General features: G+C 45.0%; 1 protein-coding gene across 20 annotated transcripts in view; it reads right to left on the bottom strand.

The window, feature by feature from the left end:
• Positions 1-27,072, bottom strand: part of Epb41l3 (erythrocyte membrane protein band 4.1 like 3) — a 138,642-nt gene that overhangs the window by 67,423 nt on the left and 44,147 nt on the right. For 8 of the 20 annotated variants that reach the window (XM_057758689.1, XM_057758690.1, XM_057758697.1 and 5 more), the window contains 2 exons: positions 15,153-15,355; positions 10,751-10,948 (listed from right to left, as the gene is read on the bottom strand). In XM_057758689.1, the coding sequence (XP_057614672.1) occupies positions 10,751-10,948; positions 15,153-15,344 (390 nt within the window). In that variant the 5' untranslated portion in view covers positions 15,345-15,355. Of the gene's footprint in view, positions 1-10,750; positions 10,949-15,152; positions 15,356-24,031; positions 24,173-27,072 lie in introns of those variants that run through there. The other 12 variants (XM_057758692.1, XM_057758698.1, XM_057758705.1 and 9 more) reach the window with 6 other exon arrangements.

Here is a 27,072-nt window from a genome sequence, read left to right as displayed (position 1 = left end):
CGGGGAAATGCTGTAATTATGAAATGAACTGGCAATTGATCAGGGAAAATTGAAAAAAGGCAATCACCCCGTGGTGAAAACTTTCTCTCCGGAAGGGGCGGCTGGGGACGCCAGGTTTGATGGGAAATTCCACAGGAAGGCAAAGGCTGACTGGAGCCCGTGCACCAGCTGGAGGAATTTACCCATTTCATCTCTCGACCATCAGTCTCTTCACAATCAAACAAAATGCATGTTTCCAAGGTTTGCCCATCACATCCCCAGAGCTCAGAGTGGTCCACGTCAGAACCAGGCCATCATTTTCAGAAGCAGGCTTTCAGGAACACTGGGACACTATTCTGTGACGTTACACTCTTGGATGGTTTCTGCTCGGAAATCTCCGGGTCCTGTGCTCCAAGGGGAGTCCAAAGGAATCGAGTCAGCTTCTGGCTTACTAAGAGCAGGGACTCACCACAGGACCCATCTGACATCTTCCAGCCACAAGAAGGGGGCAAAGAGGAGACAATACAAAGCAGGAGGGATTTTTAGCAGCCTCTCTTCCTTCTCTCAAGCCATATTTATGATACTAAGAAAAAAAGTTTAGAAAAATTGATCAGTTTTGAAGTCACATGCTTATAGAATTTAAATAGAATAAGTGGCCAAAAATTGATTGCTCCTTTTGGAAGCTGTGTGTGTGCTCATATCGATGCAAGTGTGCATAGAGGATGTACTTGCATGCAGAGGTCATGTGCCTCCCTCACTGCTCACCACCATACTTTGTTGAGACAAGGTCTCTCTTTGAGGCTGAAGCTCACTGACGCAGCTAGACTGCCTGGCCAGTAAACCCTGGGGTCCATCTTCCCGGCCTTCCCCCACACGGGGATCCAGGAAGCGCTGTCATGTCCAGCCTTTTCCACGCGTTCTGGGCCACTGAACTCATGTCCACATGCTTGTGTGGCAGGGAGCCCCTGGGGTCCTTCCATCTTCATGGCCTTCCCCCACACTGGGATCTAGGTTAGCGTCCAGCCTTTTCCACGCGTTCTGGGCCACTGAACTCATGTCCACATGCTTGTGTGGCAGGGAGCCCCTGGGGTCCTTCCATCTTCATGGCCTTCCCCCACACTGGGATCTAGGTTAGCGCTGTTGCGTCCAGCCTTTTCCACGCGTTCTGGGCAACGGAACTCATGTCCGCATGTTTGTGTGGCAAGTGTTTTACTGATGGAACCACCACCTCGGCCCCCAAATCTGTTTCTCCTGGAGAAACCAGTGCTAAAGACATGGAGAAAACTCTCCTTTTTCTTTTAAATACGACTTTGCACGTCTAAACCATAGGAAAATCCTATCTTGTGGTTGATTCCTTTTCCTGGTGTAGGGTTTGCATTTTTTTGGTGAGGAAGTGTAGAGCCCTTGGGTCAAAGGAGTGGCATGTAGGCACGTAGGCTCCGTTCTTCTCTCTACTTTCTAAATTAGATTTTCTCAGGCACAATATTAACTCTTTTGAGCTGATCTTTCTTTCTCTCTCTTTCATTCTCTCTTTCTTTCTCCTTCCTTCCTTCCTTCCTTCCTTCCTTCCTCCCTCCCTCCCTCCCTCCCTCCCTCCCTCCCTCCCTCCCTCCCTCCCTCTTTCTCTCTCTCTCTCTCTCTCTCTCTCTCTCTCTCTCTCTCTCTCTCACACACTCTTCCTTTCTTTTTTCAAGACAGGGTTTCTCTGAATAACAGCCCTGGCTGTCCTGGAACTACCTCTTGTAAACCAGGCTGGCCTTGAACCCACAGAGATCCGCCTGTCTCTGCCTCCTGAGTGCCAGGACTAAAGGTGTGTGCCACCACTGGCCATCTCTGAGCTGATTTTCTCAGCAGAGAAATAAGGCAAGGCCAAGGTTATGACCAGTGTTTCTTGTAGATAAGGTGCTTCTATGGTGAAGACAAACTCAGTTTTAAGCTGGAAACATTAATTCAGTTGTTTTGTAGCGACTGGAACATAACGGGCCTGTAAGAAACACTTCATATTAAAGCCGTGGTAAAACCAGCATAGCGTTTTAGCATTCACACACACAATGTGATGGCATATTGACTGTATGCATTGATACCGTTAGAAAAATATGTAGTCACACAAATAGGAAAACTGCAATATTTGAGCGTTCAGAAGATGCCCGTATTCATGTTGCGCAGATGCATTGCTGTGTCCGAGAATAGATGACAGTTTCAAGGAGGTGGCCTGAAGAGTCGCTGAAGAAACCTTCGAAGCTGTAAGTATATATCTGCTGCCAGGAAAGACTCCAGTAGCTGACGGTAGCAGCTGTGCTTGGCCTGGGATCATGGAGCAGACAAACCTCCATGGACGAGAGGCTGTGGGCAGCGTACAGGGCCTAGCTGCAGCCCGCTGTGTTGGGAAGACTTTCCTAAACAAAGCACTGAGAGATGCCTCGGACTAAAGTCCTCCCTGGGACTCAAGCAGGGCAGGGCCTGGGCTCCTCCTGGAGCTGTGGAATGGGGACAGAAGCTGGCAGCTTCCACGTGAGAGCGCAGTGAGTTCTGAGTGGAAGACACGATGAGGCTCTGGCACCTGAGGGTGGCAAGGGGGAGCAGGTATATTCTCTGCCACAGTCTTCTCTGAGATGTGCTATGGGGAATCTGGTAGACCTGGCCTTAAAACTGAAGCTGGAGCCACAAGTGGGGAGCACTCTTTTGCATGCATGGGTCCAAGGTCACCACCATGTGTGGCCTAGCCGTCATCTCACGGGGCCTGTGGCGGTTGTGTCAACATTGGTAATCTCTTTCAGGGCATCTGTGGCAGATCTCAGTCACAAAGACACTGAAAGCAGCAAATTCTAAGCAAGAGAGACAGATATATAGCACAAAGGGTCACCCGAACTTTTGGATCTTCAGTAAAGAACGAAGTCGTGCATATGGCTCCTGGGAGCAGCGCGAAGGGCAACAAACCAGACACAGTGCTTTGGGAAGCGCAGAGGGACCAAGGGTTTAAGGGTGGGACCGGGAAAAGCAAACCTAGTGACCGAGTAACACAAGGTTAGAGAATTGATCTTTGCAAACAAAGGCTGATGACACGGGTCAGTCAGAGAAAAGCTGCTGTAGGAGCCCAAGGGCCATGGTGGGATCCCCCAGAACAGGTGTGAAAAAGCTGGGTACAGCAGTGCACTGTGGGTGCAGAGACAGAAAGACCCCTGGGGCTTGCTGAGCAGACGGAATCGCCACATTGTAACTCTCCAGGTTCCGTGAGAGACCTTGTCTCCAAAAATAGGGTATAGAGTAACTGAAGAAGACACCTGCCACCAACTGCTGGCCTACATATATACTCAGGTGTACACATACACACGTGTACACACATACAACTGTATTATACTCAGGTGTACACATACACACGTGTACACATATACCACTGTACTATACTCAGGTGTACACATACACACGTGTACACATATACCACTGTACTATACTCAGGTGTACACATACACACGTGTACACGTATACAACTGTACTATACTCAGGTGTACACATACACACGTGTACACATATACAACTGTACTATACTCAGGTGTACACATACACACGTGTACACATATACAACTGTACTATACTCAGGTGTACACATACACACGTGTACACATATACAACTGTACTATACTCAGGTGTACACATACACACGTGTACACATATACCACTGTACTATACTCAGGTGTACACATACACACGTGTACATATATACTCATGTGCACACATATTCACAAGTACACACACATGTGTGCACACACTCACATGTATACGCACATGTGCACTCAGGCACACACATCCACACGTGTGCACTCATACTCTCATGTATACACACCTGTGCACATGCACACGTAATACATACAGACAAGCACGCATGTACAAATGCACATATACACACATACTCATGCAAGCAAACCCACATACACAAACATGCACATATTAATATGACTTGATAGCTGGGGCAAACACAGAAAGAATTCTCCAGTGAACTTTCCGTAGCAGTATTTAATGTGTTACCTATCGCTTAATGACGTAATCACTCAAGCTCTCAAAATCTCCTTGGCTTCCCAAACACAACCTGCAATGGACAGCACACCCAGATGGCTTTACAGCTCCTATTCCTAGACACTCACCTCTCCAACATTAATATTCTTTAGAGGACTTAATAGGCCATGACTACACTCATGATGGACTATTAAGCTTTATTACTTTTTAAAAATGAATACCAGGAGGATAGGTTTAACTATTTTAGCAAGAAAGCCTCTCACCACCCAACTCTAATGAGGACAAATCTCAACACCTTGGGAAGACCTCACGGCATCGCTATCATGTCTCTTTAGACATGGCACGTTAACCATCCTCGTGTGCCATGTTCCTATGGTTGCGCGAAGAGCCGTCCAATGAGGAAAGAAAGGATAACGTCCCCCCACTTTCAGAGTCTTTGGGGGAGGGTGCCATCCTTCCAGCAGGACAATGCTGCTGCTGCATGGGGACATTAGGTTAGAGCAGGAGATGGGTGTCTGATGTGACAAGGGAGGCATGTCACAGGAGGGGTCGAAGTCCACAGTCATACAGGATGAAAATCTCTGATTTACAAGTTTACTTGAAAAACACTATTTGTGCAGGCTGAGAAAATGCCATGTCTCACATTTTATATTTATCTGTTTCTGGCAATTCAAGAAAGGTAATAAGTGTTGGATCAAGCTCCTGAATTAGGGCATTTCTGCCCTTCTGCCCAGGGCTTCAGAATGGTCGAGAAAGTATTTTATGCATGACCCATAGAAGTAGAATGGGTTGAGAAATCATTTCTTCCAACCGTATCGCAGAGGTACAGGACATGAGACAGGAGTGTGAGTCAAAAAGATAATTGAATAACCCCAGAGACAGACCATTGGGCAACTTTCGAAAGTCCCTTCCTGACCAGAATTCGAAGAGGAGCAAAGAACACTTAGGACACAGCTTGACAATCTCCCTGGCCTCTGCTTGGCTCTGGACGGTTGAAAGGGACATTGTTGTTCTGACTCAAATCCACAGGATTGACCCTTTACAGAGAGACCTGCATAGATCTGAGTCTGGTCAAGGCCTAACTAAACAGGAAGGGTCTAAGGCTTTTATGATGTTACTAACTCTTTCAAAAGCTATATTTGATTTATCTCAGTCCGGATTCAATTCTTTCTCCAGTGTGACTGGCCCGAAGGTATTTGTTTTGCTGGGATAGGAATCTACCATGGATATACCTGGGTTCCATTCCCATTGCCTTCCTCACAGTGACTGACAGGATGGTTAGGGGCTAAGTAAACCGGGGAATTCACGAGGAGAGAGGAAGAGGGCAGGACCCTTTTCAATAACCCTGAGGAACAGAAACTCTCTACAGAAACCCTCCACCACCACCTTCCTGATAACACTTCTAAGCAGGTCCCATCTGCTGCCCAGGAGCTGCTTATGCCCCAGGGGAGCTGCAAAGGCGCCATAACACATTTGTACACTACAACATCCTGTCAAAATGTCAGAAGCCTGGCCGCCCTGTGACAGTCCACCTGCAGGGACCTCAGTGGAATGCAAACCAAACTACACTATATAATACTTCAGATATTGCATACTGATCGGCAAGGAACAAAGCTGCCTGCCCCACATAGAAAGTCAGAACGGAAACACATGAGATGAACATTGATCCTGTGCTATACGCAGAGGGAGGATGCTGTTCTTCTCTTCCAACAAATGATAACAAACTGGTTATTAGAAGTCATTTGGGTCCTCCAGTCCTCGTGAGATAAATCATGTTAATAATTTTGCTGACGTGTGGAAATTTGGAGGTATCTAAACATTCCCTAAGCATACATCAAGCTAAGTTGCCTATATGACCTTTTTTTATATTGCAAGTGGTCAAAAACAAAGTTTGAAAAAAATGACAGAAGCATAGGCCTTGCAAATGGAAAGACCATTGTATGCTACAATGATGTAAATATATCAATAAAGGAAAGTTTGAAAAATATGCAACATGAACATTAAAGCATGGGGCTCTCTGAACATGAGTGTTCAGTCATGGTGTCAGAGAAATGCTCTTTATAGTTTACTTTTCTGGATCTTTAGGTCTCTTTCTACTGCAGTACTGAGCAAGGGAAAACACGACTTTATGATTTCAAAGAGGTCCAAGCTATTCGTGGTATGTGTGTGTATGTGTGTGTGTGTGTATATGCGTGCCTGTGCTGACCTTTGCAACAAATGATAAGGAACTGGCAACAGGAAGTCCTTTGTGTTCTCGGTCATCAGGAGCATGAGAGCATGCGATAGGAAAGTCACCTTTTCTAGCCGATGAGAAGCCTCACGAGGAGGCCACACGCGGGAATGACAGCGGCATTATGTCGGCTATGAGAAGAGACGTAATTTTATTAAAGTAAAATGATTCTTTATTGAGTGCATAAAGGACTTCTGCTCGCTTCTGTGCCCTGCTCTAAATTCTCCTGCGACTACACTTCTTGGGGCCACAGGCAGGGAAGTGACGCAGCCTCTTCCACTGAGGTCTGTGTGTCTTCTATTCCACCATACGGAAGGAGTTTGGGAGGTGTCCGAGGAAAACACGACCTGTCTAAATTCATCTAGTTTCTCCCAAGCTACTTTTAGTTTGAGGCCAGGGCATGAGTCAACCTACCTCAGGATCCAGCAAGTCCATTCTTGGGAATATACCCAAGAGATGCCCAATCATACTACAAAAGCATTTGTTCAACTATGTTCATAGCAGCATTATTTGTAATAGCCAGAACCTAGAAACAACCTACATGCCCCTCAATGGAAGAATGGATAAAGAAAGTGTGGAATATATACATATTAGAGTACTACTCAGCGGTAAAAAACAATGGCATCTTGAATTTTGCATGCAAATGGATGGAAATAGAAAACACTATCCTGAGTGAGATAACCCAGACCCCAAAATATAAATATGGTATGTACTCACTCATTAATGGATTCTAGCCATAAACAAAGGACATTGAGCCTATAGTTAGTGATCCTAGAAAAGCTAAGTAATAAGGTAAACCCAAAGAAAAACATACATAGATCCTCCTGGAAATTGGAAGCAGACAAGATCGCCAGGCAAAAGTTGGGAGCATGGGAGTGAGGGGGATGTGGGGAAGGGTAGAGGGGGAGAGAGAAAAGAGAAGGGGAGGGTTGGGGAGAACTTGGGGGAGTGGGATGGGTGAGATGGAGGAAGGACAGATATGGGAGCAGGGAAGAAGATAATTAAGGGAGCCACTTTGGGGTTGGCAAGAGGCTTGGTTCTAGAGGGGTTCCCAGGTGTCCATGGGGATGTCCCCAGATAGGACCCTGGGCAATGGAGGAGAGGGTGCCTGAACTGGCCTTGTCCCGTAGTCAGACTGATGACTATCTTGAATATCACCATAGAACCTCTGGTGACAGATGGAGATAGAGACAGAGACCCACATTGGAGCACTGGACTGAGCTCCCAAGGTCCAGTTGAAGAGCAGAAGGAGGGAGAAGATGAGTAAGGAAGTCAGGACCGTGAGGGGTTGGTCTACCCACTGAGACAGTGTGCCTGATCTAATGGGAGTTTACCAAAGCCAGCTGGACTGGGACTGAAACAGCATGTGATCAAACTGGACCCTCTGAATGTGGCTGACAATTGGGGCAGACTGAGAAGCCAATGATAATGGCACTGGGATTTGTCTCTACTGCATGTACTGGCTTTTTGGGATCCTAGTCTATTTGGATGCACACATTCCTAAGCCTGGATGGAGTGGGAAGGGCCTTGGACTTCCCACAGGGCAGGGTACTCTACCTTCTCTTAGGACTGGATAGTAGACAGACCTCAGGCCTGGGAAAACGTAATACCACCATTCTGTTAAAAGACCACAGAAAAAATGACTCCTAATGATACACTGATATACAGTAAATTTGTGTCTGCCTAAGCTATCATCAGAGAAGCTTCCTGCAGTAGATAGGAACTAATCCTGAGACCTACAACTGGGCATCATGTAGGGTGTGAGACTTTGGAGCACTCAATCCCAAACGGGGTGTCTTCATCAAATCCTGCTCCTCAGAGCTCAGGAATTCTAAGATTCCAGGAGAACAGAGTCGTCCAGGACAATAGGATGAGTGGACATCTGAGCTCACAGAGACTGTGGCAGCAGGCACAGGTTCAAGGAAGATGTAGGCCGGCACTGAGAAGGGAGGACAGACACAGGCTCCCACCCCAGCCAAGCAATTGTCTGCAGTGGTACCTGCTGCCTCTCCGATGGAGTCTCACTGGGTATAGAAATGATGCTTCAGGGTAGGCCATGCCCAGGAGTAGTTGATCAACAGAAAGCAAACTTGGTATTTCTGTAGACTTTTCGCCTCAGTTTACTTCGTTTGAGCATTTTTTGTCTTAATGGTCTTTTGCTTTTTCACTTTTATTTTTTTTGGGGGTTTTGTATTTTGTTTTGTTTATTTGTTAGCGAGAGGGAGAAAACATAAAGTTGGTAGGTAGGAAGGTGAGGGGGATCTGGAAGGAATTGTTGGAAGGGAAAACCTGATTAAAATAAAATATATTGTGAGAGTTTTTTCAATAAAAGTTTAAAAAAATGTATGTTTAGAAATCTTTCCAATTTATAATGTCATGTATGAAAGACATTGAAATGTCACTTAAAATGATCACAGTGATACTAAAGGTAACAATAAATTATCAAGTTAATTATCAAATAAGTATTCCATAGTCAAAATCCCATTGATTATCTATAAGAAACCCAAGGCATTCGGTATAAATTAAATTGGCAGAATGATAAACATTATCTGTCATCTCCAAGGCATTATGTCCAAACATGAACCTTTCTCCATCTAGAATCTTCCACAGACAAATAACAGCAATAACCAGAGGATGATAAAGCAGCCCATTCGTTTCATCATAAAAATGCAATTAAGGCTCAGGGAAAGCTTCTCCCACACAGCAAATTTTTCCACAAAGTAGATCTTCATAGAAAAAAATATAATCTCCCATGAGACTGCAGAGGCCCTCTCAGTCACAGCTAAACCCAGCTACAGGCTCACATCTGAGTCCCCTTTAATTAACATCTAAATCGGCTACTGCACACATTGACTGAAAAGAATCTGTTCAAAATCAGAGCTAGCAAAATATAAGAAAGAGACTCTGTTCAGCAGACTCTGAGTACCTGATACACACTCTACCAGCCCATCAACTTTGATAGGACTAAATTCTATATACACCGGCACACGACAGATTAAGGAACTTGGTTTAATGTAAGAATTCGATTTTCTATGTTCCTGCAATCTTAAATAACATAGCAATCCATCTCTTATGCCTACCAAGATGATATCAACTCTGAAATGAATCTTAGTGTTCTCTTGAGAAAAAAAAACCCTAAAAACAATAAAATCAACAACAACTAAACCACTGTGCACAGAAGCGCATTATGTTGCAGAATATTTGTTTAACTATGCAAAGACGTGACACATCCATGTTAAGTTGCTTAACTATGTAAAGATGTGTTTCATTTCTTTAGACTGTGGGATATTTGCTTAACTATGTAAAGATGTGTTATATTTGTTTAGTTATGTAAAGATGTGTGGTTGTTTTTACCTTGCCTGCCTAAGGCACCTTAATGGTCTAATGAAAAGCTGAATGGCCAATAGCAAGGAAGGAGGTCTAGGTGGGACTTCCAGGCAGGGAGAGTAAGAGGAGGAATTTAGGAACACAAAAAGAAACAGAGACACCAGGGAGGCACCAGGAGCCAGTCAGACAGACACAGGAGAAAGCAGGAAAGTAGGACATAGAGAATGCAAAAAAGATAAAAAGTCCCGAGGCAAAACAGGTGAACAGAAACAGGTCAAGTTAAGTTAAAAGAGCTAGTATGCCAAGCCTAAGAAAAAGCAGAGCTTTCATAATTAAGTCTCCATGTTTTTATTTGGGAGCTGGTTGGTGGCCCAAAGAAAATTCCAACTATAGCATTATACAAAATATAATTAGAATGATAAATGAGTTCTAAGCAGAAGGGAAAGGGATGGGAGACAGACGGCTCAGCGGTTAGCAGTTCTTCCAGAGGATCTGAGTTTAGCTTCCATCACTCATTCCTACAGCTCACAAGTGCTAATGACCCCAGCTCCAAGGGATCTGACGCCCTCTTCTGGTCTCCTCAGGTACTGCACTCAGGTACACACCCACTCACACAGATAAACACAGCATACATAATTTTAAAAATAAAAGTCTTTTTAAAAAAAAAAGAGAGGAGGAGGGGATAGGGCAGATGAATGTAGAATGTGAGAACACACATATACAACAAAGAGAAGTGTAATATTTTACATGGAGATTCAAAGTCTACCACGTGTGATTTTTGTCTTTTTTAAAATAATTACTAAGAAAGAAAAGGACACCATCATTTTAAGCTATCCCAATCCTTCTATGTAAATGACTTACACAGGATGTCTGGGCCATAAACTATGCCAACAGAAAAGGTAAAATTGATTGAAGCGTTGCTCATAGCCAGAGCATTAAAGCAAAGTGCATTTTGAAGCCTGTAATATCTTTGTCCCTGACATGGAAAACGCCAAGAGAGCCCATCTGGTTTTGTTTTTATATATACTATCACATTTTACTTTGGACGACAACATTTCGGGACACTGCAAGCTTGTAGTAATTTAATCTCCTGTTAGAGCTGCGTAAGTGGGTTTGAGTCTAGCCGAGAAAAGTTTCCCCGATTCTGGGAAATGTCACCTTGTACACTGTGTGGCAGTCCCCTGCTCTGCAGAGCACACTTACATCCACGTCACAGCCGTACTCGGATCCATCCAGAAGGGTCACTTTGCACTGCATGCTTTTGGGCCTTTTGACGATCTTCAACGGGGACCGTGAGAGTTTGCTGCTGGAGGATTTCTGAGAGAGTTTATCGTCTTCGAATTGCTGATACTCAAGTTGTTTCGCAGCTGCGGCAGCGAAGTCCCGGTCCTTGTCGCTGACCTGTGAAAAGCAACAGACAGAAAAAGGATAGTGAGCCGCTCAGACACCGCAGAGAAACAGGCTGCGGTCCCGCTTCCTAGAGGATGTAAGCCGTCTCCACTGTGGTGCGAGGAGCAGATACACAGATTTGAATATTCCTGAAGCCCAGTTACACCTAAATAAACCGACCCACCTAAGTGTACCATGCGGGCCTTTTCTCAGCTGACCCAAGACTTAGTAGAGAAGCGATTTAGCCAACTCTATCAAGATCTCACTCAGAACATGAGTAAATCCACTCTTGGCTTTTCAGAGGCATTCTATAGTGAAGGACACAAAAGCGCACTGTTTTCATAATCGATTGGATACTTCTAAATTCCCTGACCTGAGAGATCCACCCTTCCGCCAGACACTTACACGATAGAAACATTAAGGCTCAGAGAGCTGTGTTAATCTTGTCAGTAATTTTACAAGTGCTAAAACACCTGATTCTGCTCTGAATCAGTTCACTGACGTCAGTCGCGCACTGAAGCTCAGTGCGGTGTAATCCCTGGGTCTGTTCTCTTCCTTGTAAAGAGCTGGTGTGAGGACAGATCAAATGTGTGACGCTTTCACTTGCTGAATCTCTGAATTCTGCCCTGAGCCCGTCTCACCACTGTAGAGAAACATCCTAGGGGACACGGAATTCTCCCCCCCCCCCCCCCCCCCCCAGTCAGCGTGTCAGATGTTTCTGCGCCCTCCTCTATCCAATCACCACGATGCTGTCATGGAGACCCGATGAGTGGCTGGATGGTCTGCAACCCTAACAGTGCCCAGAAAAAGACACCAGTGTGCTGGGCTGACCCTTGGAATGACATGGGATTTCTCACACAGATGGACCGCCAGCCAGGAACTAGAAGGGCATGGGATCCTGAGGAAAGGCAGAACTGATGGTTTATTATTTCAACTTTTTTTTTTTTTTTTTTTTTTTTTTGAGACAAGGTTTCTCTGTAGCTCTTGTAGACCAGGCTGGCCTCGAACTCACAGAGATCCGCCTGCCTCTGTCTCCCTAGTGCTGGGATTAAAGGAGTGCGCCACCACCGCCTGGCTATTATTTCAACGTTTATTACTTTCCACCATTCTAGAAGCAGAGTCATTGTCGTGTATTAGTCTTAGACCTTTGGTATAGATTTCTGTTTTCCCTGCATTTTCTACCTTGACTTCCATATACAAGATCAATCATGTAGTCCTTTCTTCCACCAAAAGTGTCCATGAATTATAAGCAGTTCTTAACATGATAAAACAGTTTTGCCAAATTTACATATTAAAAAAAAACCCTAAAGTGGTGAATGTCTGTATTTCTACATAGGTATTCTAAATCATCGATCCAGGAGGATGCCTACCAGGAGACTTCAGCTAACATAACTAAAGAAACAATGATGGAATGGCCAACTTGAAAAGCCAAGGAAACAGAGAGTAAACTTCAACAAGTCTGTAAAGTAAAAACAAAAACCCATTCTGACAACTCAGTCTGACAGTTTTGACTATATTAAAGCATCGAATGGGCAGCGTGAGAAATCTATAAAAATGTCATTAATGGCCTTCATACAGTTTAGGGAGAAGTAAAGTCATCCTGGAATTATCAACCACCATCCATCATATTAGATATTTTGTAATTTACGTACAATCTCGACATAGTTAAACTACTGGTTCATTGCAGGCAAAGTCAACCGGAGCTGCTTTTAATGCAAATGTTGCTGTGAATGACCGTCTTCTATGCAGTACACAAGACGAGACTTTGCCCACCACTAAAGTATCTGAGTGAAAATGCACTTTCTGGCTGAGTTAAACACCAGCCGCAAACGGTGTGTGCGGTGTGTGCGTGTCTTGTGCAGACGATAAGGGGCCGTCGCTCAAGGACAGATCTTTCTGGAATGCACGAGAGAGGAATCTAACAAGGAGGCTTTCGCCAGCCAAGTCTGGAAAAGCAGACCAAGTGTCTCAAATGAACTGCCAATTTAGAGTCACGATGCAAATCCTGCACGCCACTATCTTCCTCGTTGCTCTGATGTGTAGGTTTGTATAACTACAAACCTCAGTTACAAACGAGGAGCAACAGGACCAGGGAGGGGAGAAAGCTTCCTGAAGGCTCACAAAATTAAGCAAATTCAAATTCAGTCACATTTTCATCCTCATTCTATAACCAAATATACTTAATTTTATTTCGAACATTGCTTCCAGATATGAAGCAAGGATCTTGGTAGAAGACCTTAAGAGGATTCCTTGTTAACATCCTGTACCCCAAAGGCCCGGAAGAGTCCTCCGAAGCACAGGAACAGGATTTACTCAGGTCTCTGCCCTGTGCAGCCAGGGACATTTTCCGATGCGGATTCAGTATCATGTCCCTTGTTGGTTTCAAACATTTGACTATAGAGGATAAAGTGCAATCGTGGCCCACGTATCAGCACACAAACTGTATATGACAGTGGTCCCTTAAGACACAAGAGCTGAATAGGTTGAGAGGGCTTTGGGGGAGCTGTGCAGGGGAAATGGGGAGCAGAAGTGACTGTTTCATTGCATCCATGCATGAAATTCTCAAGAATAAAGAAAAATTAATGCAAACACATAATTCCTATTGCATTGTGATACAGCTGCCACTGTAAAATCCCAAACACTGCACAGCTCCTGTGTTTGCGATGGTCTGTATTACCAGACACTTGAGAGTACAGCTGAGACACTTGTATAGAGCATGTAACACTCAACTATAGTAAATTATGGTATTATTGGTTCATGGATTTACCATAATACACTTTTAACTAATATTACAGGGTGGGGTTCCTGTTTTTAACACATTTACTACAGAACACGGTACGTAGTCACGACCGCTGCCGTACACACCTCAGCTTTGCCAAGTCTCTCGAAGGCACTTTTTCCTTCATTTTTCTTTTTTTTTTTTTTGGTTTTTCGAGACAGGGTTTCTCTGTGGTTTTTGGAGCCTGTCCTGGAACTAGCTCTTGTAGACCAGGCTGGTCTCGAACTCACAGAGATCTGCCTACCTCTGCCTCCCGAGTGCTGGGATTAAAGGCGTGTGCCACCACCGCCCGGCCTTCTTTATTTTGTGTGTATGAGTGCTTTGCCTGCATGTATGTATGTGCGCTGCCTGTATGCCTGATGCCTGCAGAGGTCAGAAAAGGGATTCTGATCCCCTAGAACTTGAATTCTGGGGGCTGTGAGCAATGGTACGCATTCTGGGAACGGAATCCAAACCTGCTGCAGGAGCAGCCAGTGCTCTTAATTGCTGGGCCATCTGTCCAGCCCCATTCATGTTGTCTACAAAACAGAACTTGCAAATGCCATGTGACCACAGTAAAATACCCAGTCTCATAAACAAGTGTTCACTGTCACAGTAACGTGTTGTGCTGCTGTGTTCCAGAGTCTTTCACCCAAAGGCTAACCTCGTGACCATTCACTAAACATCGGAAATTTCTAACCCCACAAACTCTTCGGAATCCTAAGGGGTCAGTCTCTCCTTGGGCTCTGGATCCCTTCATCACACACTAGCTAGCATTCTAAAACGTGCAGGTTTGCAGCTTCAAGACTACACTGACTCACCTATTACCATACTTTATTCTTTCGATTTTATTTACGTATTTATACTAATTAATTTTTTTTCTATTTGACAATAGTGGGGATGGAACCAAAGTTCCCCAGGCTAAGTATGCACCCTACCACTGAGTACCATCTCACAAAGGGCAGAAGTAAGCGCTCCTGACAACCCCAACCTGCGTAAGGAACGGCAACGAACCTACAAGTGTATACAGGGAGAGGGGGATCCAACCCAAATAAACAGTCACTGAACGTAGATGGCAATATTCAGGTCAGAATAACGGCTGGAAAAATCAATTCTGCCCTCATCCTTTACAGCATGAGATGAAAACAGCCAGAGGCATAGCCAGGGCTGACAGCTTGCTGTCTGCCCTTCCAGTAACTCAGATCTAGACAGCCAGTAACTCAGTCTCCAGTCAGGAGTTTGGCTGACTGTAAGGGCTTTAGTCAAAGGCAGGAGGTACCGGTCCAGGCCTGGTCCGGGGAATGCCACTCACTGAAATCCTTCAAGGCAACACCACTGATCCCCTGGGTGAGAGGGCAAAAGCAGGGGGCCTTCATAGCTGCCCTTAGGGCTGGGACAAAGCCGCAGTGCTCAGCCGGGTCCCCTGACTGGCCCTCCCTAGAGATGCTCCAGGCTCACCTCCCTCTTCACCGGTGTGCTGTGCGCGGCAGCTGCGGGGAACTGCTCTAACGCTGGCGGCTCCTCGCTGCTTCCGCTGGCGGGCTCTGGTCCAGGCTGTGCCCCTGCGTGTCCCTGAGGCCCTGCTGCTTCCTGGGGCTCGGCCTCCTGGTCTGGCTTGGATTCCGAGTCTGATCCCGATTCGGTCGTCATGGTTGATTGTTCTGCAAGCAGAGAGAGAGGCAAGGGCCTGTCACTAGGTGCAATTATCTTCCAGGAGAGAGGTGCCACAGCCAAGCACAGTCCCGCACTCCACACCAGAGAGGCACTCTGTAGAGGTACCACAAAGAGTGGGACCCACACTGGCTCAAAATGAACATGTAACACGTGAAGTCATCTGAGAGGAGGAACCCCAATAAAGAAACGCATCTTCTTAACATTGGGCTGTAGGCAACTCTGTAGGGCATATTCTGAATTAGCGACTGATGGAGGAGGGTACAGCCCACTGTGGGTGGCGCCATCCCTGGGCTGAACAAGTCATGAGGAACGGCCAGTAAGCAGCACCCCTCCATGGCATCTGCATCAGCCCCTGCCTCCAGGTTCCTGCCCTGTTTGAGTTCCTGTCCTGACTTCCTTCAGTGATGAACAGTGATGTGGAAGTATAAGCCAAGTAAACCCTTTCACCCACAACTTTCTTTTGGTCATGGTGTTTCATCAGAGCAATAGAAACCCTAACTGGGGGCTGGAGAGATGGCTCAGAGGTTAAGGGCACTAACTGCTCTTCCAGAGGACCCAGGTTCAATTCCTGGGACCCACACGGCAGCTCAAAACTGTCTGTAACTCCAGTTCCAGGGGACCTGACACCCATGGCAAAACACCAATGCACATAAAATAAAAATTTTAAAAATATTGCTCCCCCAAAAGGGAAAGAAACCCTAACTGGGACAAACACACACTAAAATTTAATCTGTAATGACAAGTGGGGTCTCTTCATAATAGATTGTAGCCACAGGTGAAATTTCAAAGTCATCACACTAATTAGGATAGCAGATGTGGAGTATGTGTTTGTTGGGTATGCTAACACCTGTGAAGCATTAGAACACAGGTGTACCCTAACACCTGTGATGCATTAGAACACGGGTATATGCTAACACCTGTGAACACAGATATAGCCTAACACCTGTGACGCATTAGAACGCAGGTATATGCTAACACCTGTGAGCATTAGAACACAGGCATATGCTAACACCTGTGAGCATTAGAACGCAGGTATATGCTAACACCTGTGAGCATTAGAACGCAGGCATATGCTAACACCTGTGAGCATTAGAACGCAGGCGTATGCTAACACCTGTGAAGCATTAGAACGCAGGTGTATGCTAACACCTGTGAAGCATTAGAACGCAGGTGTATGCTAACATCTGTGAAGCATTAGAACGCAGGTGTATCCCAACACCCGTGAACAACCTGTACGACTAGATAATCCACTGGATTCTCTACACCGATGACTCTCCCACTCCTGAGTCTATCAAATTCTTTTTTTAAAAAATTTATTTATTTATTATGTACACAATATTCCGTCTGTATGTATGCCTGCAGGCCAGAAGAGGACACTGGACTTCATTACAGATGGTTGTGAGCTACCATGTGGTTGCTGGGAATTGAACTCAGGACCTTTGGAAGAGCAGGCAATGCTCTTAACCGCTGAGCCACCTCTCCAGCCCTCAAATTCTTCTAGCAACAGCAAACGTCTTTCTTTCTTGTTTTCACCCAATTCTGCTATTTCCTTTTGAATTAAAATATGTAAATATGTAGGAAGGGTCACACCGGCAGCATCTGTCCTGCGGCTGGAGGGCGGCATGTATCCCTCTCTCTCCCTCCTCCCCACAGCTTTCTAGGCTCCCTCCTCCTGCCCGTGAAACCTGAACAATGACTCTGTCACATCCCACAAGAAATTCAAACAAAGGTCCTCATGAGCAATTCGCTGCCATGCCTGGAAAACATCCTGGGACACAAAACTACCAGCTTCTAAACCAGACTGGCATTTTGTGCCTCCGTTTCCACATGTGTCAAATGAGAAGGTTGAACACGTTCAAACCCAAATAGACTTCTTTGGCCACTTCTGTCTCTTGCTCACAGAAGCGTCCATGTCTTAATGCCCATTCTTTCTCTGTGTAGCATGAGAGATGCTATGCCAAGTTGCATACCAATGGTTAATACCCTAGAGATAATATATGTGACCTACAATTCTTGGTCACAATTCTAATTACCTGGTTTAAAAATCTATTCGGAGCCAAGGGCCAGTGTAACAACTTAAGTAATGATATATGCACGGGTATGATACGGGATTATACAACTATGACCGCCGACTCTACAGCAAATCCACCACTTGGCAATTAAACTACTTCAGCAAAGGAACATCACAATCACCCATCGGTGTTTCATCCACACTCTGCATGGAGGCTCCTCCTCTCGGTCACCAGCTATTTCTTCTGCTGAATAAAAGACATATCAACTTGGCATGTGCTGAGCCACCCTAAGCAATGCAAATATCAACCCCAGAACGAGACTGTGAGCTCTGCTGCCATTACACTTGGCTTTTTAAGCGCAACTTGAAAGCAAATATTGCCCTTCCTTGGTCTGCTTACTCTGGAATCCGGTATGAGTGCAAACACGTGTGAGCACTGTGGAGTTCAGATTCCATAATAAATTTCAGGAAGGTGAAAGACAGTTCTAGCAGTCAACTCATCTGAGGACCATACACAAGGCCGGGAATGGAGTGTAACAGCAGTTACAACTTAGAACCCCCGACCCTGCCTCTGAGCCGCAAGCACTGCAACATCTAAGGCAGCGGCGCTCAACCTTCTTGACGCTGCAACCCTTTAATATAAGGCCTCCTGCTGTGGTGACCCCCAATTAAAAAATTATTTCATTCAAAATTATTACTACTTTATAGCTGCAATTCTGCTACTGCTATGATACGCGACCCCTGTGGGAGAACCACCAATCTAAGGTAAAACCCATCTCCTCCTGTCTTCCTTTATATCAGCCCTCCTCGCTTGAATTGTGAAGAGGCATGATGACAGGATCAAATCTGGACAGTAAGACAACTGAAAATACATACACGCACCATCACTGAGCCAAGGACCTATGGCTGCAAGGGAGAACTTAATATTACCGTCCTATTAAATGAACATAGCAATAAACAGACCCCTAACAAATTACCTTTATACTCATAGATTAGCGAATCTATAAAACTTCATGCCTGAAGCTTCTTCATTTTGCTGCAAATGGTGACTAACACATGGGTGACTTGACCCATGATTAGTCAAGGGGCAAAAAGTGAGAGTTCAGAATGCTGAGCCCTAACTGGAACATCTAGATTTCATCTCCTTCTCCCAAGGCTCAGTTATCATTGAGGAAGAGGAGATGGAAAGACCCTAAGGGCCAGAAGCAGGGAACATCCTCGGGCAGCTGTACATATGAACTTATAGCAGTTACAGCAGCACACACAGAACCTGTGCAAACTGAGCCAGCCAGAAGCCCTGCACGGAGTCAGGAGGTGGGTACCAATCCCACCCATAAATGAGAAGCCCCTGGCAACTGAAAGCTGCTAGGGGAGGAAAACTGGGTGGTCTTTGAGCGTGCAGTCCCTGGTAGGTTGACTATGCTTCTGTGGATGGTCCCACATCCAAGTATATGGGTAGCACAAACTGAATTCAGTAACTTACTAATTTAAATCACTTTTAAAGAGAGGACACAATGTTAGGGTAGGGAATGGGACGGGAAGGGACGAGTAGACCTGGGAAAAGTTGGGGCAAAAAATGATTTAATACATTGTGTGGAGTTCTCAAAGAACTAATAACAATATTTTTAAAACATCATTCGATGTCTAGATCATATTTATAAAGGCAAACCACGTGACCTAGGCGTGTGACCTTGGCTGGGCGATGGCAGCTAATTGCATGGTTTCCTTAGACACAGGAGGAAGCCAGAGCTACCACCTGTTTCTGACTATTCTATGACACAGTAATCTGTGTCGTCCTTAGCATCCACACAACCACAAAAGGCACCTGCATGCCCTTCAGTCACTAGCATATTTCTCTCTTGCCTGCTCTTTCCTTTGTCACCCCCATTCTAGCTGGCGATCCCACCAGGGCACTGGAGTGGCTCTTGCGGCTGACCCAGCTCATGACTGTTTCTCATCTGATGCCCTGACTCTCAAAGTAGATGTCCTTGTCAACACGCCTGTCGGTTCTGGGGCTCAGGACACACCATTCGCTCTGGCTCTCTGACTGCCTGGGCCCCTCCTCTCCTGGACTGTAAGCTGCTTCTCTAGTCCAGCCCTACATTCAGTCCAATCAAGGAATTCTATTCTGAACCTTCTCTTCCGCGAGCTTTCCCGCAGCAAACAGCATGCTTCCCAGGGCTGTAAATACTTCCTGTGTTCCATGTCCCTTGTCTACAGCTCAGAGCTGGGATCAAACCACCCCCTTGCCAACACCCCCGAAGCTCTTGCTCTCTCTCCAAAGCTGTTTCTCCATACCCTCCTTTCCCTTTGCTGCAGAAATGGAAATGTTTTCTTCAAAGTTCCAGAAACCTGATATTTCCTTTACCTTATTTATCTAATAAAAAATGATGGTTCTGTTTCCCAAATCCACTTGGAACTTGCTCCCCACCACGCCACGAGCCCCATTATTTCCCTACTAACTCCCTTTTTACCCCTAACTATCCTCCCAGTTCCATTGCTGCTCACCTTTGTCTAATCTTCATAAAACACAAATCCAACCTATGACTCACTGGTGGGGACCCTTCACAACAGCTCCCAGGGCACACAAGTCAAATCCAAATTCCTAATTCCCGTGGCCTTAAAGTTATGGCTGGGACCCAAATTCCTCCCTGGCAGCCACCGTCTGTTCCCTCCAACACAAAATGGGCTCTCTTTAACGTATCTAAATTGTATCAGTCTTCTAGAAGCCTCGAGGTTTTGGTGACACGGAAGACATATTTTCCCTTGCTCTTAAATAGTTTCCCGTTCTTCAAGTGTTGGCAGAGAAGCCCTCCTTGATCACACAGCTGTCTTAGCTGTGTCTTAAAGAGTTTCCTCTCTACAGTCACCCAACACTGGAATCATCCTTTGCGCTCTTGAAATTCGATCTGTTTATCACAGAGTGAGATTCCTATGTGTTCATGCCCCAATATCCTCAGCACCAAACTATAACTAGAAACATGGTGCTATAATAATTATTTGCAAAAGCTAACTTCTTTTATTCTTAGGTATACAATCTTGGAGGCATAAGACCTCTGCTCGTATTTTTAGCCTTTGGGGGAAGTCAAACAGTCAGAGTAGAGATTTTTGTTTTATGGTTAAGTAAGGAGAACTCAGTTAAGTCTCTGAACTGAAGACCCTGCAAAGTAAAGATTTCCACAATTATTAAAAGTTACATAAATATGTCTGGGAAAAGGGAAACATTCGTGTTTCCCACTACCCAATCAGAAACATGGGCCTGTAGTTAGCACTGATGCAGACAATGTTGCTGTTGGTACAATGAAAACCTTCCCAAAGAACCAAAGGGAAAGGCTTAGCTACTCACAGCCTTTCTGTAAACAACAAGCAGAACACCAGTCGCTAAGTCGTAAGAACAGAAAAACGTAAATGACTACGAGAGAAGGCATATTTTAAATAGAGCTCTGTTTTCCCTATACTAAGGTACTTCTTACATATAAATCATGCTCATGTTATCACAATAATTTGGGGTATCATAAAGACCTTTTTATTATGTTATGAATATTCTATTCAGGATTCTTCGTCGTATTATTATGAGTAGCTGAGCAAACAGCAGCTAAAACTTAATAATTGGGCGTCAAAATTGTTACAAAGGACAGGCGAGATGGCCCAGCAGGTAAGAGCACTTGCTAACAAGCCAAGGGACCTCGGTTCAGCCTCCAAAACCTACCTTACAAAAGGAAAGAACTGACTCCTTTTTTTTTTTTTTTTTTTTCTTTTTGGTTTTTCGAGACAGGGTTTCTCTGTGGTTTTGGAGCCTGTCCTGGAACTAGCTCTTGTAGACCAGGCTGGTCTCGAACTCACAGAGATCCGCCTGCCTCTGCCTCCCGAGTGCTGGGATTAAAGGCGTGCGCCACCACCGCCCGGCCAAGAACTGACTCCTTGAAGCTGTCTTTTGACCTCTACATGTGTGTGATAACATGCACACACACATGCACACATACATAAGTACACAAACACACACATCTACATTAAATGTAACAGAAAATTTAAAACAGATAAAATGGACAAATAAAAGTATAGAATCTCACGATCCAAAGGAGGAGCAGAAGGAGAGTGAGCACGAGCAAGGAACTCAGGACGGCGAGGGGTGCACCCACACACTGAGGCAATGGGGATGATCTATCGGGAACTCACCAAGGCCAGCTGGCCGGGGTCTGAAAAAGCATGGGACAAAACCGGTCTCGCTGAACATAATGGACAATGAGGACTACTGAGAACTGAAGAACAATGGCAATGGGTTCTTGATCCTATTGCATGTAATGGCTTTGTGGGAGCCCAGGTAGTTTGGATGCTCACCTTAATAGACCTGGATGGAGGTGGGTGGTCCTTGGACCTCCCACAGGGCAGAGAAACCTGCTTGCTCTTTGGGCTGAGGAGGAAGGAAGACTTGATTGGGGGAGGGGGAGGGAACGGGAGGTGGTGGCGGGGAAGAGGCAGAAATCTTTAATAATTAAATTAATTAATTAATAAAAAAAATCAGCAAGGAAAAAAAAAAAGTATAGAATCTCACCGGGTGATGGTGGCGCACACCTTTAATCTGCACGTGGAAGGCAGTGGCAGGGGGATCTCTGAGTTTGTAGCCAGCCTGATCTACACAGTGAGTTCCAGGACAGCCAGGGCTACAATAGAAACCCAATCTCTAAAAACAAGAAGTCTCTAATCTTATTTCAAGCTATAAATATTTCTGTTTTCTTTTATAATCATCTTTATGGATATAACACACGAAATAGCTGTCAGCAAATAAGTGTATTGTGTCATGTATGATGTTACAGGGATAACTGATGCCTTTTAGTTTGCTGAGATGCACAGACCAGAAGTAAGTCTCTTCCCTGATGCAGAGAGGCAGGTGCAGAGACAGGGACTCGCGCTCAGGAGAGAGAGCAGAGGCCCAGCTCCTCCCACTGGACTCAGCAAATCCGGACCTCTCATAGTCTTTCTGTGATTTCTTTTCTCTCTTTCCTGTTTCCTCAACTCAGGAGCAGTTTAAAAAGCGCAGCCGTGCCACAGAGCTCTCATAGCAATGCAGTATAAATCTGCGGTTGAAAAATGACCAAACGTGGAGACTGAAGCCATAGGGCGATAAAGTGTTCGCTGTGCAAGGAAGCACAGATGCCCGCATCCACGCATGCGGTCAGCAGCAGTGGGCTGTGTATTGCCCCAGTGCTGGGTGGGCAGAGACAGGCAGATCCCCGGAGCTCACTGGTCAGCCGGCCTAGCAGGTTCAGTGAGAGATACTGTCTCAGGAAGTAAGGTGGGAAGTGAGAGGAGAAGACCCAAAAAGTTGACCTCTGATCAAATGTGTGCACTGTGGCTGCATGTGTGCAAGCACACGTGTGCACGTGCACGCATACAATGTACAAATACAGAAACTTAACTATGCATCAAAACAGGAGTCTCTGTAAACATGATATCAGTCTCCAGATTCACTCAACATGAAATGTCAGGAAAAACTGAAGGAAATATTCGAGGGTTGGTGTCAACGTTATAATTCTAGTTATGAATCTAGCTCTTGCTTTGTCTTTAACTCGGAGGCTCATCTTCAGGGCAGAGAGCCAGTGTATTGACCAGTTTTTATGTTGACTTGACACAGGCTGGAGTCATTTGGAAAGAGCGAACCTCAAATAAGGAAAAAGCCGCCATCAGCTTAGCCTGTGGGGAGGCCTGTATTTTCTTGGCTAATGACTGACTTGAGACGGACAGGCTCACCATGGGTGGCACCGCTTTGGAGGTGGTACTGAGTTCTACAAGGAAACAGGCCAAGCAAGCCATTAGAAACAAACCAGTAAGCAGCACTCCCATGGTCTCTGCACAGCTTCTGCCTCCAGGCTCCTGCCCTGCTTGAGTCCTTGTCCTGCCTTCTTTTGATGATAGACAGTGAGGGGGAACTGTAAGCTGAAATGAACACTTTCCCTTCAAGTTGCTTTCTCACTGCAACAGAAACCCTAACAGCTGGCCACATGCAAGCGGAAGAAAAGTACAAAATGGGCAGAACCCAACAGCTACCTATAAGCTATTAAAATAGAAAATAACCTGGTGTAATTTTTACCTATGAATAGCCCACAAAACACCTTGTCTATCATATACTACACGAATCACAGAACTTCATACCTCAAAATAAACGTGTGTGCCACCACCGGATCTTTCTTAGACATGTTACTGTTCCTAGCCCTCCATAGATCACAGCGTGAATAAAAACCCCTGCTGGAATTTGATGACCTTTCATAAAAGAGAAAGTTAAAGGCTACGAGAGACAGCAAAGCAACAAACCCTTAACAATGTAATGCTCTTAATGCTGGGCTCTTACTAGAATCAATATCCAATTTTACCTACATAAAAGGACATAAGTTCATATTACACACACACACACACACACACACACACACACACACACACACACTGGACCCACCCTGTTGGCCTAGATCAGTAAATTAAATCCCCTTCCCTACCTCTATGCCAATATAATCAAGAAACAAATGTTTTAAAATAACAACCAGAACCAATCAACTAAAGGAGTTCTTCTAACACTGTTATTTCAATAAATTCATAATTATCCTTTCACCACTGTGCCGCAATATCAAAACATTTCTTTAAATTTGTTTTGTACATTTACCATGGGTCTGGGTCTTCTTTCTGCCCATCACACCTTGTTTTCTTGGTGGTCAGTGACATCACCTTCCCTTGCAGGAGCCTTTCATCAGCTTAAGGACTGTGACAATGGAGCTCTATTCGCCAAGGTGCTGAAAACCAGCCCCTGCTGGTAATGAGAAGACATTACATACTCCCATGTGCTTCTGAACAAATGCCTCAGCATCAAACAAATAAACTACCAGCACCAGCAAAACAAAAAGCAAACCTGAAACAACTCACAAGAGACGGAAATAATACACTGTTTGTCTGACACCCCATCCTTCTGAATAGTGGCCCCTCTTCCTCCTAGGATGGTTCCAATTCTCTGCTTTTAGTTAGAGCCAAGCCTCTGGGAAGACTTGTGCTGTCCCCGCATGCTTCTCTTTGCTCAGTCTTTACACAGTTCCCGTCATCCTAGAAAACTTACAGAGGTTTCCAGGGACCTTTCAGGAGCCAATAAATCCTAGGCGACACACAATCTCAGTGTCCTGAGTATGACACTGTGGTTTTTCCGTCTCTCTCTTCTGGTTGGTTTATTTCCAGTTGCCTCTTCCCATCCTCAGTTCCAAACCAAGCAGAAATCCGTCTCGCACTTCCCTTTCTTGGAAAGCTTAGCCACTATGATTTCAAAAAATAAAGTCACTTCCCAAATATATGTCCCTCCACATGTGTCTTCTCTCTGGATTTCAGACTACCTGGATTTCATCTAGACAGCGGTCTCTCTTCCTGCTCTACGTCGGTATCTCAGGAAAGCCCAAGACCACTCATTTCTGCCTCCAGAACCTTGAATGCCTCTAAGGGGTGACTCTGCCGTCACTCAACCCCCAATCTGCCTCATTTCAGCCTTCCCCACTTCAGCAAGTGGACTCCCCTGGCTGAGCTATTCACACGGGGTTCACAACACCCCTCTCTCCTTACCCAGCACTTTAATCCAGGCCACACATTGCCTATTGAGTTTGTTTAAAGAAATAGTGGAAGACAGACAGAAGGAGTCAAAGGCAGAGACTACTGGTCAGGTAAAAACAGACTAATGATAAAGATCACGCATACTTGTCCAAGGACGTGAGTGGGGTGACTGTTAAGCACGGAGGAGGGAGGCAAGCAAGGTCAGTTGTGGAAGGTTTCCTGTTCTCATCTTAAGACTTCCCTTGTTACCTGACGAACACTATGGCACCATGAGGATCAATAGGATCAATAGGATCAAAGGAGCCAGCTGGACTCTGTCAACATTCAGTTCAAAAGCAGACCAAAGGATGATGACCTGCACTGGGCTAGTTACTCCTCCAAATGTCCACACTGATGAACATGCATGGCTGTTCATCAACTACCTTAAGAAATGTTGACAGCACAGAATTAAAATACTGCTTATTGCTTGTTAGCAATAAGGGACAATCCTGACTTATAAGCATGTATATATACACATGTACACATACACACATTATATATATGCACACACACATATATATGTATACACATGCACACATAAGGTCCATACTAAGTTTAAATTATATAAGTCAACATCTCAACTCTGATAGCGTTGACTGATATATAAAGATGATACAAGAAGTAGAAAGCTGGAATTTCTATGAAGAAGCTGTAAGTCCAAACTATGGCCACTATAAACTTATAGAAGACATAATCCACCAATAGGGGATGATTTGACTACCATGTTACATCTGCAATTCACTGTTGTGAGTTGGAAATTTGACAAGATCAAATAAGTAAATAAACAGACACACTAGTCCTCTACTTTAAGAATGCTCGCTCTGAGTGGTGAGCCTGAGAGGCAGACAAATCCCTGCGTTAGGCTAGAACTTGGCCCAGGGAGGGTGTGTGTGTGTGTGTGTGTGTGTACCATGATGGGGCACAGTGATGGAGGAGGGGAGAGCAAAGTGGTCAGGAGACCTGGGCTTGTGACCCACCCATGCCATGAGCCCAGTGATCTCAACGGAATTTGGTTTTGCTTTCTGTTCTAAAATTCCAAAATTCTAGGTTTACTAAGAGGCACTGTGGTGGTGGCTGCATGACGCTGAAGGAAGTTTAGTTATCTAAGGGAGGCTAGAAGATACCAACTGACCCTCTGGCTAGGGCCAAAGCTCACTGCTCCCTGGGACAGGCAACCATTACCATCCTCATTCTACTGCCCGGATCAGTTGAAGCTTTGCTAACTGCTGGAGCCCACTAAGGTTTTACTCAGACAATGGGAAAAAGCTAGAGAACATACTTCCCATAATAGATTTGAAAACTGGTTCACTTTCTGTATGCTGTTAGCTTTTCAGATTAGAAGGGTTTAGATCTATAAGTGAGCAGAAAAAATTTCCAAATACAGTTTAAAATATATATTCAGTATGCATCTGTATATCTAAAAATATATTGGTACAATAATTATATAAGCATAACGGACATCATATTTATCTAGTATTTTTATTTCTAAATCCAACAGACGCCAGACACTAAAGTGCAAAATTCCATCTTTAAAATACTATGAATCTTCCCCTGCTTGTTTCCTCAAGTTCCCCCAACATATTTAAATGAAAGAGATAGTTGGTTTTCCCTCTTGGGAAGTGAGGATTTGAGCTACACGGGACTTTTAACTGACCTTGGGAACCCTACTGATAGAAAAGAAAGGCTCGTGGGGGATAGAACTCTCTGAGCTCAAATCTATGGGGGGAATGGCTAGTCGAATTTTTTCTAGCTTTCATCTGTGTATTCCCTCAAAAGCACGAAGCTTTCCAAGCAGGGACTTCTGTACTTGAGAGCTCATGGAAGGGAAGCTGAGCATCCTAGAGTGTGGCTGGCTATTTCAACGGAGAACACATACAGCCACACTGAGCAATACTCCTGCTCTGGGCTGGAGGGAGATCAGTTAAGGCTAATACTGGCTCATCCGTGCTTCATGTAGGAATCTGTTCCTTCCATGAACATTCCCAAAGCAGCTGTTCTGACGCCTGGAGACCCATCAGATAAAGCTGTACGAGTTCTCTACTCTGACAGAACCAACCTTCTGATAGAAGGAGAAAGAGG

This window comes from Chionomys nivalis, chromosome 26 (assembly GCF_950005125.1).
Source record: "Chionomys nivalis chromosome 26, mChiNiv1.1, whole genome shotgun sequence".
Classification (NCBI taxonomy): domain Eukaryota; kingdom Metazoa; phylum Chordata; class Mammalia; order Rodentia; family Cricetidae; genus Chionomys; species Chionomys nivalis.
This window is presented reverse-complemented; position numbering and strand designations above follow the sequence as displayed.